This window comes from Episyrphus balteatus, chromosome 1, assembly GCF_945859705.1.
Source record: "Episyrphus balteatus chromosome 1, idEpiBalt1.1, whole genome shotgun sequence".
NCBI lineage: Eukaryota > Metazoa > Arthropoda > Insecta > Diptera > Syrphidae > Episyrphus > Episyrphus balteatus.
In genome coordinates this window covers 48,480,313-48,494,573 of record NC_079134.1, presented here as the reverse complement: position 1 = coordinate 48,494,573, position 14,261 = coordinate 48,480,313, and the positions used below count along the sequence as shown (strand labels likewise).

At 29.6% G+C, this 14,261-nt stretch overlaps 1 protein-coding gene across 1 annotated transcript; it reads left to right on the top strand.

The window, feature by feature from the left end:
• The first annotated feature begins 1,265 nt into the window (after window positions 1–1,265).
• LOC129906422 (solute carrier organic anion transporter family member 74D) lies at window positions 1,266–8,408 on the top strand. Its single transcript, XM_055982197.1, has 7 exons — window positions 1,266–1,496; window positions 1,570–1,758; window positions 4,482–4,638; window positions 4,701–5,459; window positions 5,513–5,765; window positions 5,823–6,108; window positions 7,653–8,408. The coding sequence occupies exons 1-7, from the start codon at window positions 1,430–1,432 to the stop codon at window positions 8,294–8,296; spliced, it is 2,355 nt and encodes a 784-aa protein (XP_055838172.1). The 5' UTR covers window positions 1,266–1,429; the 3' UTR covers window positions 8,297–8,408.
• The last annotated feature ends 5,853 nt before the right edge of the window (window positions 8,409–14,261 follow it).

The window sequence follows — 14,261 nt, the reverse complement described above, 5'->3', positions numbered from 1 at the left end:
TTATTTTCAGATGTTAATGTTAATCTTAAAAACCGTTCGTTATATCGAAATTCGCTACATCGGGTATTCGTTATATTGGACGTCCACTGTATTTATTTTATATAAATAACATTGTGTTCACTATGGTGTATACGTATTTTTTTTTTTAATTTTATTTATAATAATGTTATTTATAATAATATAATAAATAATAGAATATGTATTATTATGTGAATATAAGAATTATTATATATTAATAAAAAAAACACGTATACGCCATAGTGAACACAATGTTTCAGTTTTCAATCAATTTGTTTGTTTTTTTTTTTTTTTTAAGTAAATATGTCAAAAGTTATTCATTGCAATAACTACCATTTAGTTTCTCCTTTACATGGATCATGAATATCGTAAAACTAATGAATACAAAGAAAATAATGTTAACTTACTCCAATAACGAAGAAAAAATAACAAAAATAATAAAAATTATTAAAATTATTTTTATTTTAAGTGGAGCGATTGAATATAATTCAATTTATAAGTTCAAGTGACCTCAACTCCAAAAATTTATAAAGCGTTTCGCCCAGGTACGACAGTGGGCTCATCAGTTAGATCTGTCGTACCCTTACTAAGACGCCTTATTTTGGTCGATGTTTACCGACACTATATAAAACTCAAAGCATGAATATACTGTGAATTTTAATATTCCAAGGGAATTTGTTTAAATTCAGACACTTACGGCCATATTATTCACTAGTTTAAAAAATACATCTGGATTTAAAATTGTCAAATTTCGAAAATAAATCCAAATCCAAAATAGTTATCCCGATTTTAACTATGAAATAGTTAAAAAATAGTTAAAAATGATTTTTTTTTATCTGTGTGATAGTGAATATCATGGATTTGGACTTATTTTTGACATTTCAATTTCTTTACATCCAGATGTATTTTTTAAACTAGTGAATAATATGGCCGTTAGAAAATGTTGTTTTAGGTTGTTACTCCTAGTGTAAAAAATGAAAATCTCACCATATAAAAATAAACAAATTTGATAGATAAAAAATATTTCAATTTACATTTTTTTTTTTTCATAAAAAGATCACCCTGTAAATGTTTCGCAACATTTCTTGAATTTTATCTTTACTATCAATAGAACTTCCATTTACCTGTGTATAGGTTTTGGTTCTAAGAGATTGGCGAAGAACTGTTTACTTTTTTTTATAACAAATGATAACAGTGGTATTACACTATCGTTATCAATTTCAGATTACTAGAGTTTCACCTGTTTCATTCGTTAGTCATTGTGCTGAATTCGAGCTCATTGAAACGAACGAACGCATAACGAGAACAAATATTTTTTTATTTTTAACATTTTTTTTACATTTTAACTATTCATAACTTGCCATGTTTTTTATATAAACTAAAATAAATTCTTTAAAATAAAAACCGAATAATGGCAACCGAAACCCGAGGATCACGGTATCAAAATATCGGAGTTAGCGCAAATAATATTTCAAGTGGTTAGAAAATGTATATTTTCTGTGTTTTTTGTTCTATAAATTATTTTCCTTTTTTTTTTTTAAATTATTTAAGATACAATTGATTGTGGAATTACAAAACTTGGATGGTGTCGTGGTGCAAAGTGCCAAGAATTTGCTTCATTAAAATGGTTTGTTATCATTTTGTCCATTGGTGGATTGCTACAAGGTGCTGTCATATCTTACTTTCGGATATCAGCTAAGCAAGCAGCAATCGAGTATGAATATGACTCATTAATTGTTGGTAAGTTTGATAATCATCGATAAATGGTCATTGAAAGTTAGGGAAATATTGACACGCCTAAGTTAAATTATGTTTGGTAAATAAAACCTTTAAAGTTAGGAAAGCGTCACCATTTCAATTAATTTATTTTATAATAGTTTTTATTTTAGTGAGTGATTTTTTTATGAAGCTTTCTCCTGTTAGATACTTGCGCTCAAAAGTTTGCTAGGAATGATAGGTAATTTTTTGGAATTTGCGCCCTTGCGAAACTATTTTTATAATTTTTTTTTTAAGCTTTCAAAAACTGCAAGTATTTCGAGCGTTTCTATTCTTAGTATATCTCTTAATACGTTTTGAGCTAAATTTTTTTTGTTTAAAACTTACCTTCTATTGTATAAGTTAATTTGACCACAAATCTATCATATATTTTGTTTTAAAAGTGGTTTGTGGAACAGTTCTGGCTCTGGGAGTATCAGAATAACATAGGAAAAGGTAGTAAAAAATGAAGGTCAAGTAAGAGTGAGAGCGCTTGGTCCAATTATTAGCGTTTATGGAAAAAATGATATTTTAAAAACAAGAAGATTCTGTATTTAATTAAGCCGATTTTTGCATGGAAGAAGACTTAGCAAGATGACTTCCATCTTAAACTAAGCAATTCTTCTTCTTAATTTCTTGAATGTGTTAATGTAAAAGAATGCATTTTTTTATTTTTATGTGAAGACATTTTAATAAAGTATAAAACTGAATGCCATTGGGGAAATAATTCAAGATACCTTGCCAAAAAAAATGCATTTTGAAAATTTCCTTCAAACCCATCGCATGAAACATCAAAAGAAGAATCATAAATGTATGTAGGTACAGTTAAGATAGGTTGGTACAACGCCTATTGATTAGAAAATTTAAAATTTTGTATCTCTCAAGTTACAAGCCTCTAGGATAGTCAGAACTTCTCTGTAGTTATTGATAAAAACTCAGCAAAAATGTGTGTTTGCCAGTGCTCATTAGTAGAAATTTTCAAATTTTAAATTTGTCCCCTTGTAAAAATAATCAGGTCTATCACTCCACCGAGTTTCAAGATTTTAAGATAAAATCAGATTTGCTCCAAAGTGTTAAGTTCACGCCCCTTGAGTAAAAAATCTCTACCATTGTACCAAGTTTCAAGGTTCTATGCGGTAAGCACAATAAGCTCCATAATGTATTTCAAGAGTTTAACAAAAATGTGCAGCTACCATGCCCCCTGAACGGGAAGTGAGCCATAATGTGTATGATCTGTCAGTGATTGGGTCTTCATGGACTACTCATCATGCAACTACAACGTGCTAAAAAAGGTGGACATATTTGAAATAGTGTTAATTTAGCCTACTTATGTATATTAATTGAAAAACTCACGTTGTTTAACCCTTTGAAATCAATATACATATAAAGCCGCTATTTAAAGATACCATACTTTTGAATTCGTTATTATTATCACATAAGGCTATAAAACTGCAAACTCACATTTTGGTTATACCTCCACTTCCAAAATTTGCTGTGGGGTGACTATTATAAACTGTTTAAGCTTTTCTATACAAAGAATAGTTACGCATACACCACAGTGACCCGATCGATTTATCACTTGAATGACCTATCTGTCTAGTAAAATTTTCCAAAATATAGCTAAATTTAATACCGTGAAGTAGCTTCCAACACCAATTCGTTCGATTAAACCATGAGTCCTGCCTTTTAAAAAGGGATCTTTGAATATCTATTTTTTGATTTGGTACTCCGAAAAATCGATTGCTAGACACCTCTAGAATATACACACCAAATATGAGCTGTTTATATTAAGGGGAAGGTCCTCCGCTTTGCAATTTTCCATTTTTACATCAAGCTTCTACTAAAAAAAAATAATTTTTTTATTAACTGACTTTTTAGCAAACCAACATTGTATAGTTTATAACTATACAATGCAGACGTCACACACGTTAAATACGGTAGTTATGATTTTTAGCACAGTTTATTTGTAATAACGAACGTCCTAGGATTGGGGATATAGGAATAAAAGTGTCTAACGCAACATTGTTAAAAATGCAAAAAAAAATTAAAATATACCCAAAATTTTTCAGTCTTTGTTAATCTTAACTTTTAAGGAATTATTTCTGGCAAAAATAATGTGTAACAGTCTCAAAGGTCATAAAATTGCCATTAATTGTAGTCTTAAAACTAATCTGTGGGACTTATGGTTTCCAAAATATTGCTTTTCAAACTTCGTCATTTTAATCAGAATCGATTAATTCTGTCAAATACTGTTTTAAGTACAAGAAGTCCGGGCAGTGTTGAAATTTGCCCTTCAAGAGGTAAATTCGTTTCCAATTTTTGTACATGTTGTTTTAATATTGATTCCAACTGCAATACTTTCACCGCATTTCACACCTTTTGGATTTTACTCGAAAGGTGTTTCAGTACTTTATACTTTCGCACGTGAAAAATTAATATAGACACGGTTTTAAAAAAGTTAACTAGGCTTTTTTGGGGGACTTCAAACTGCTTTAGAGGCTGAAATCCTGCATCGATAAAAATCATATAAAATTCATGAATAAATTTGTCTACCTTCTTGGAACTAGATTTCCTATCTTTCCTAGACTAAATAAAACAAGTCTTCAGAAAAGATCCGCTTGGTCTTTATATGTTGAGTTCTATTCTAGTTCTAAGAAAAAGCATCAGTTACAATTTCAATAAATTTCAATAAATGTTTATTTTTTCAGATTGGCTTCTGGTAAGCAATGGTCTATTTCAAGCGATATGTGCACTTTTATTTGCTCATATGTCTCACAAATATCATCCAATAAGTTGGTTAGGAGGATTCACAATAATTCAAGGACTTGTTTGCGTTGTTGCAATTATTCCAGCCATTTTAACTGCGTAAGTTTCAAATACATTACAATCTTTTGCCAAAAATATTAAAGTAAACTCTTCTTTTTCAGACAATCAGAGACTATAACTCCAGCAATAAATGAAAATCCTCTATGCACTCAAACTTTACCTCCAATTGAATCAAGCCGATTAACTTTAGATCCCGATCAAAGTAAATTGGGAACTCTAATTCTATTGTTTGTTCTACAATTCTTCATTGGAATGGGTAATTTGGCATTTTTCGTCATCGGCATAACTTACATCGATGACAATTCCCAATCGATTGATAGTCCAGCAGTGATAGGAGCTGCTTTATGTGCCAGCATAGCCGGCCTTCAAGTTGGCTATTTCATAACAATGGTGGTTTCAGTAACTTTTGCAAACTGGTGGTTTGGTTGGACCATATTGGGACCATTAATCTTTGTTGCTGGTATTTTACTTGGACTATTTCCACGGCGTTTGGTCAAGACAGTTGTGCATCATACTGCCCAAAGGATTATCGAAGAATCTGGCGATCGTAATTTTGGTAGCCGGATGTCAACTTTCATAGATGACACAGGATATTTTGCATCGCTTAAGCGAATAATGACAAATAAGTTGCTCATATTTAATACTTTGAGTTTGACATTCATTCTTGGAGCATATTTCAACTATTCTGCTCAGGAGGAGAAATACATTTCTTCGAGATTCTATATTCCGTTTAGTGAAGAAAATGGTTTAATGGACGAATGGAATTTGAGATTCGTTTCATATTTTCTGATGCCACCTGTTGCTGGAATTGCTGTTTTAGTTTCGGGTTTAATTATATCAAAGCTTAAGCTTTCAGCGAGGTAAGAAGAGGTTCCAAATTCTTGATCCTTTCTTAATTTTTCTTTAATTTCAGAGCAATCACAGCGAAGAACATTATTTTTGGAATTTTTTTGGTTGGAATCTTTGCTGGAATGGTATATGTTCGATGTGATGTTGGGCCAATTGCTGGTTTTGCTAATGGAAAGCTTACTCAGCCGTACTGCTCGAAGCAGTGTATCTGCTCTCCAACAACGTTTTTACCAGTTTGTCCAGAAAACAGTACAATCACTTATTTTTCACCGTGTTATGCCGGATGTGAAAGAGAGTCTTTTATTAATGAGATTGCAGTAAGATGCATTTTATAATCATGAAATAGGTGGTTAAATTTTTGCTTAAAATTTTAGTTATATGAAGGATGTACATGTGGAATGGATACAGAAACAAGTTGGAAGCAAGTGAGAGCTACAGCTGGAGCTTGTTATCAAAATAACTGCAATCGAATGTGGATTTTGTTTCAAGTCTCCAGTGTAAGTGTGGCTTCGATGCTTGCAACAACTATTGTTGGAAAGCTGTTGATAAGTTTAAGAAGTGTTTTGCCACAGGATAAAGCATTGGCATTGGCTATGAAAGTGCTATTCGTGGGATTATTTTCATTTGTACCAGGAAAACTTGGATATGATTTAATTTCAAGTAAGTTTTAATAGCAATATAGAAAAATTATAGTATTTTGAAAAAGAAGAGATTTTCCGGTGGTTTAGTGTAGATACATGTGTGTACAGAGAAAAAAAGTGCACGTTAAAGTAAGATTCTAAAATAATACGATTTCCGCTTTAGTTGCAGTTTGTCATACTTACTTCTAACAGTAAGATAGGCTGATGTTAAAGCACTCGCCTAGTGACCCAGTGGCTGCAAGTTTTTTTTTTTTTAATTGAAATGTTTTCACATACAAATAAGATGATTTTCCTCTTACATTAAGTGGATTTCTTTTAAATTTGCACATTCAAGAAATTAAGAAAATTTGTAAGATTAATTCAAGACGGAATTAATCTTGACAAAAAACCATGCAAAAATTCACTTAATTTAATACAGAACCCGCTGATTATTAGGTGGTCTATTTTCTGCGTGTACAAATATTTAAAGTTCTTTGCGAAGAAACAACAATGTAAAACTCAACGACTCTTAAATCTGGTTCTTAAAAGTATGAAACATAAAAACATTTTCATCTTAAACTTCAATGTGATGTTCATTTTTTGAAAGTCATTTTAGAGAAGTCGGGCTTTAGTTTTTGAACTTATTTTGATTTTTTTAATTATTTGTTGGTTATTATTTCTTTATAAGGTATTTACCAAACCATTATATACTTTTAGTTCATAACGTTTGCCTCTTGGCAAACACCCAATTCATCATAATCTTTATGAGGGATTGACACTCGTTGTGGTAGTACTATCCTGTTTTTAATTAGAAAGGATTTTAGGAGGTTTAACTTTTGAACTTAAAGTAAGTATCCATTTTAGGTTTTTTCCAGAGAAAATTGCAAAACAAAAAAGCAAACCTGGGCACAATTTTCAACAGGCAAAACAATGGTTCAGATTCAGACCTTTCGTTTATAAAAATGGATTGCAAAAATTTTCCATCAATCTGAAGCTATCAGCAAGTAGTTAATGTAGATGTAGTAGACTTTGGGCACTATCCACTATCGTGGGTGCAACATTTATAATCATGCAAAAAAAAAATACAAAAGGATTTTAATTAAACTACAACTTGAAAGGGTACATTTTAACCTGTTCATTTTTGATTTTGCTTTAAAATTTAAATAAAATACGTAAGTCAATGGGAAGGGTTCAAAATACGATCGCGGGTGGATCAGTTCTACCTATTTATATCTTGGTACAAAAACAAAAAAATCTGTTAATTTTAATAAGCAGGGGCGTAAATACCGTTGGAGCAGGCCCCCAAAGGATGACAAAATTTTGCAAATAACTTAGCAATCAGACCTCCAAGAAACTTTTGGTTTTCAGTTATAAAAAGATTTTAAAGAGACCTTTCACTTGCCCTATAGTAGGTACCTACATATATCGCAAGTAAAATGTTCGGATGCAAATAACTCAGTAACAAGACCTCCAGACCTTAAAAACACCTTTCTTTTGATTTTATCTTGTTTAATATTTTTTTAAATTTATTTACCTATAGATAAATTATTTAATTTATTTTTCAACTTTATTATGTTTTTCTAGGTAAAACTTGTATCTATTGGACACAAAACTACGTCCAGTGCTTACTTCGTGAAACACCATTGCATGGAAATATTCTCAATATCTTAACAGCTGGTCTTATTTTACTAGGAGTTATTTGTGACATTCTTGTCTTTATTTTTGCCAAAGACTTAAATGTCTACAATTGCAAAGTCACTGATCCTGATTATAATCCATCAGCTCCAACCACCGAGACAACATTAAATGTACCTTCTTCACCGCTATATTCTCCAGTGCCATCAAATGAAGTCTACCAATCACAACCATTAAGACAATTAAGGCCAGCACCAAAACCATTTGTATTCAGATCACCGAGCAATGTGACACAATCATCGGCATCAGATACAAATTCCAACCAACCAGCATCTGTAAATGGTATTACTTATGCTAAAGTGGCATTCCCACCACAAAGAAGCATTTCCCCTACCGAAGATGAAAATTTGGACTTTAGAATGTTGCCAGTACAATCGGATGTTCCCCAACATCATGTGTCCCAACAAGATGTTAGAGCTCAGTTAGGGAGTCTGAAGTCATTCAATCCAACTAATGGAAAATCAGCAATAATTAGCAAATCACAAACGGGCATCGATGACATTAGACCAAAGAGTCCTGAAACTGATTTTTAGTTTAGTATCTATTTCATTTTAGTTTTAAGTAATTTTCATTTGAATTTTAGTTTTAAAGCTAGTGTATCATGTTCATTGTTTAAAATCAATAAAACATCAATGTGATCATAAATGAGAGTTTCTAAATGGAAAAACACATTCATCAACCTTAACAGTTTTCTACCAATTACCTAGGGCGGAATCGACTTACGCTAAAGCCGATAGTTGATAGTCAAAAAACGATAATTTTGTTCCAAAAATCGTCAATTTTGATTATCAGTTATCGCGTTATCCGATTTCACCCCTGCTTATGCAACAAGAACAGTTGCGAATATGATAAAGAAGAAATTCATAAAGTGAGTCATTTAGAAAATTGAAAGTGTCCAAGACTATAAAAGAGTATATATAAAGAGACCAAAAGAAGACGAACCCACTCAGGACAGGACGACAGGACACTGATTCCAGGAGCTGGTTGCCGATATTACCTAGTCGGTGTCCAAAAAGGAACTAAATAATATGGGTTTGGTGTGGCCCTCCTCCCACATTTGCATTTTTTTTGTTTTAAACTGATTTTATCACTTACTTAACCAAGTATAGCATAAGTTATTTTCAGATTAGAATTCAGCCATTATTCGTTAGCGCTCATGAATCGATTGAGTCCTCTCTGCTCCCACTTCTATTTAACCTTGAGGCAATAAAATTAAGTAAGTTCTTTTATTTGAGATACCACCTCTAATGTTGACTCCTCTAAGCCAAGAAGTTGTTGAATTTTCAAACACACGTCATCAAATTTGTTTGTTCTCGCACTATCCAGCCAACTTTCTAAAATTTGGCCATTTTTTATACAGGGGGGTTCAACCTAAAAAACGCGATTTTAAGTAATTGGCGCAAAATTGCCGCAAAATATTTTTCTTGATTCATTTAGAGAACACTTTACTGAGTATAGAACCATAAAAACTCCAGAGAACCTTTTTGGTGTAAAAAAGAAAAACTTACTTAAACACTTGGAAAATCACGATTAAAAAAACAACAAAACCAAAAATTTGTTTGCTATAAAATAATTATTTAAATTTCTTGGTGAGTGTTATTATTCATTATTAAGTTAATTTTTTACCGCACAAAAAAATTTGGAAATAAGAAAAAAAGTTAAACTTGACAATGTTTGGCGCTCTATAACTTTTGCACTAATTGATCAATGCAAATAATTTTGATGCAGTTAGAACCTAAATATATTTGGGATGACATAATAATCACTCAAAAGAACTGCAATAATATTCGACTTTTTTATTTAGTATTGCTATGGGTCGTCGCACTGTGCGGCTGCTCCAATGGCGCCTGTACGTTGTACGCATGTACCCTTATCCTAATATTGAGTAGTTAAAAGTTATTTTTTAAAAACTTTTTCCAATTTATAATACTGCTCCTTGAGCTACCAGCAGTACCCTAAATGTACCTTGCCTGCAATAAATTTTGATCTTGTTCCGGAAAATCTGAAATGGGAAGAAAGACTCTTTACATACTTACGAAAACGATGTATTTTATGAATTAATAAATCTGAAAGAAAAACATTTTGTTTTAGTTTTGCGAATTTTTTTTATTTTGTATCACGTATAGTACTTAATATTAATCAAAAAATTTTTCCAGCGAGATTAAATTTTTTCCCAAGAAAAATTTATGAATTTTTATTTATTTATAATAATAGTGTGAATTTCATTTTTATTTAATAATTTATATGTTTTCAATAAACTTTTTACAAGATACGAATTATTATTAATTTATTTTCTTTTTACGATGAAATATTTTGTAACGATTTAAAATCAGCCAAATAGATGTAATATTTTTCTGATTTAATTGAATATTTGTTTTATTTTATTTTTTTTTATAAACTTGAAATCTTTACAATTTTTTGATTTCAGTTTATTTTTGCATCCAAAAATATACCTATTTTTTTTGTTAATTTATTTTGTCACGAAAATTTTTCATATTTTATTTGCAGTTAATCTAAATAATATTTTTATAATAATGCTATTGTAAGAGTGTTATCGCAGGCGTATTTTGTTTTATTACACAATAATATTTATTTGAATATTAATTTTATTTTCTTGTTGTTTTTTCTAATTTTACAAATAAAGAAAGGATGGTGTTTTGTAGTGTTTTTGTGTTATTCGTTGGATATTAGAATTTGCTATGAATTGAAATAAAAACTATAAGGATGCATTTATTGTTAATTCATTCATTCAAAAGGATGCATTGCAAAATTTTGTTTTTTTTATGTTAGTTTAATGTTCCAGCACTTTCCAAAATTTTTAAAGTTAAACAAATTACAGTAATGAAAAAAAGTTACAAGAATGAATAAATGTCTTAAACTTAGATTTGCTAATAAAATACATCTTAAAAGTAGACAATTTTTATAACTTTTTTTTAACATTTAAAACAATTTTTTAAGCTCAATTTAATTAAATAATTGAAAAAAAATTATCATTAAGTTATAGTCCTATAATTCTTCAATGTCGACAATATTAGGCTTTTTAAGATGAGGTTTAGTATATTAAAAAGTTGACAATCTGTTATATTATGCATAATTTTGGCACATGAGTTTGTTTAGGATCATTGGAAAATTAGCAATATATTGTGTCATACAATTTCAATTGTTAAATCCTTTGGCCTTCACAATATGAAAAAGTTAAGATTTATGTCGATTTTTTTTTTTTGGAGTTGAAACTTATAAAGGTGAAAGTTACGAAATTTTATGAAGCTTGAAATTTGGCATTAGGAATATGGCTCCAAAGATGACAACTTTTCATTAACTATATTTTCAAGTTTAAGCTCAACTGAACCCGAATGAAACATAAAAAAAAAACCTTAAACAAAATGAAGTATAATCCCAAAAATTCATTGCATTTTTTATTGAATTTCTTCAGAAGTTTTCATTTAAAACTAAGCTATTAGAAACAGGTTGAAACAAACGAGCCTTAAATAAATTAAGAATGAATAACAACAATGGTAAAGCTACAATTATCTATTAATTGAGACGACATTTTGCAATGAAATGATCACTCGGAATGTGTTTTTGTATTAAGTCAAAAGGAAATCGGGTTCTTAAAATTATACTAGGATCATTTATTTAATTGTGATTTTTATGAATATAAGCCCTTATTGAAATAAATGCCAAAAAAATTAAATTCCACTTCTAAATATGAAGATTCTAAGAAACAAAAAAAAAAACACAACCAAATATTACATATTATTTTTTTTGGCATTTGAGTTAGTCATAAAAATTAAAATGAAATAGTTAAAAAAAAAACAAAAGAAAATTAAAAATAAAGCCGTTATTTTGTATTACTCAATAGTAAGGTACTCATTTTTCATTTTAAACGCAAAACAAAATAATTTTCACAAGTAGGCATTTGTTTTGTTTTACGAATAAAATAAAAAAATAATAAGGTACTGAGTTGTAGAAAAAACTGAGCTTATATTTATTTAAACAAAAAGATGTAACGTTGACAAAACACATAATAAAGCAATACTTTTTGATTTCTATTAACAAAATATTTTTTAAATAAAAAAATGAATGTTAAAAATTTAATTGAAACTTTATTGTTTTATTCAATAAACTATCAGAAAATACAAGATACAACTCAAACCAAGTTAAAAAAAATAAGATCAATCCTATTCTCCTTTTTCAACAACTTCGGAAAAAGCTGCATACAAGTTATTCACCCTTATTACGTAAGTCGTATTATGCTCTACGACCGCCAATTTGTGTTAAATTAAAAATGTAACTTCACAGTTCTGTCCACTCTTCGCCCTTCTTCCCTTTGACACGATAATTGCTTAAATCAACACAATTTTGGCTTCCAGGGCAAGTCCTTTTTGTATCGTTTTAGTACAAACGTATTAGAGGTGATTGTAACTGAAACTGCTTTGAAGTAAGAATAGTCCTGACACTTGAATGATTCAAAAAATTTTTATATTATAATTATATGACGAATAAGTACAATTTAATTGCAACAAAAACAATCTATTCGAACAAAAAAATAGCTGAAATTACTCTCAGCTACATTCAATATCGATGATCGATTACTTATGGCGAAAACGACACATCTCTAGTTAAGATCTAAGATGTTCACATTGTTATTGCATACTTTCAGGCAGAACATGTTCAAATTTTTCATTTCTAAGTGTACATTTTAAGAATTAAATGTCGGTTATTACTTTATGATTTAAAATTGTTTTGAAGAAAGAGATCATTATTTATTTAAGAAATTCAGAATAAAAATAGATTTGTTATAAATGTCGAATAAAACGTTCTATGATTCAATTAATTTGTAATGGCAATTTGAACTACATACAAATGTATATTACCTACTATAAATCATTTAATGTATTATTGAAGCTAAGAACTAACAAGTAAATTGGAAACCTTAATTATTAATAAATTAAGTCGAATTTCTGCATACGAATACATTTGAAAATAAATGTTTTGACAATTGTTGTTACCGATCAATTCGGTAAAAAAAGTAGAATATCACATTTGTATGCAACTGTTTTGAAAGAATTTTGAACAAATTAAAAAAAATCCTTGTAAAGAAATGAGGTATTGAGAGTTGATCCTTAATCTGAAAAACTGTGAAGTTTTTAATTTTATTGCGCTTTTACGTGTAATCCAACTGTCGAAATTTAAAAGATTGAAATAAGAAAATGTTCATATTATGAACAAATCTTGACTTCAATTTATTTTTCTAGACTTCAACATTTAGATTAGACGCTTAAGGGTGGTTAAATTCATGAATTCACAGTTTCACAGATCTAGAATCGACCCTCTATTCTTGGGAATCGAAAGTGTTGTATGCGGAAAAACGTAGTTAAACAAATTATCTCTCAAAGTACAACGAACAGCCAACTTATAAAGTTGATACTGGTTGTTGTTGTCTTTGCTCGTATTAAGAATGTAGTATAAATTATTAATATCAACACGTAAAAGTAGGAAACTATATTTATTTACCAACCGAAAGTAGATGTCTTGAACTTTTATGTAGTCCTGAAATGTAAGCCATTAAAAACCATACAACATTTATGATTGCAGTTATAGTTTGCTTTAAATCCCGTTGTTCAAGCCATTGGACTATTAAGCATGAGAAATTTTAAACAATCATAGAAAAACGTACAATATGTAAAAGAGTTTTAACCCCAGCTCTTTTGTTTTTCTGTAATGGGTGATCTAATTCGTGTTTTCTTGATTGGCAATATTGAAAACTCTTCTTATATTCAGATGTTAGTTTGGAGTTAAACATTGATGAAATAAATCATAAAGAGAGAGCAAAGTATTTAGCAGGCAGTATGTCAGAGCACCAGGTAATTGTTTGAAATGTTTAAAAATAATAATTTAAATGACTCTTTATTGAGCTAGCATGATCTCATGTGATTCACGAAGCAGTAGGAACCGCTGTTCATTAAGTTTATAAAATTGGGCAAGACATTGCATATTTTGGAGGTTCTTCAAAACCCTAGTCTATAGGAATATATTTGTGAAACTGTGCAAATGCTTTGGTGCTTATAAGAAATCGAGTTCAAAATTGTATCTTCTGGCAGTTCTATTTTCGAACTAGAACAGCAAAATGTATAAACGTGGTAAAAAATATAAAAAACGTGATAAAGAAAAAAGTTAAAACAAAATAAAAAACAGATAATCTGAAAAAAAAGAACTTAAACTAAAACAAAAACTCAAATGCTTAAATATTTTTTTTTCTAATTTTCATTTTTTATTAAAATAATAATAATTTTTTTGTATCATAGCAAGCTGTAACTTTGAATAAAAAAAGTAATTAATTTAATAGTAAAGATTTGGGTAAAAATACTAAATGATTTTCTTAGTGCATAGAGAAATATTCATTTATTTATATATTTTCAAAGAGCTTATAATTAAGAAGACAAAGAAATAATAATAATAAAAGAAGACTAGGAGTTTCATTTATGTTTTTTTCTT

Bases quoted from the DNA above. Each gene is read 5' to 3' on its own strand.
- LOC129906422 (XM_055982197.1), top strand. From the start codon at position 1,430: ATGGCAACCGAAACCCGAGGATCACGGTATCAAAATATCGGAGTTAGC. The intron at 5,460-5,512 runs GTAAGAAGAGGT...CTTTAATTTCAG, and splicing joins AAGCTTAAGCTTTCAGCGAG to AGCAATCACAGCGAAGAACA. The intron at 5,766-5,822 runs GTAAGATGCATT...TTAAAATTTTAG, and splicing joins CTTTTATTAATGAGATTGCA to TTATATGAAGGATGTACATG.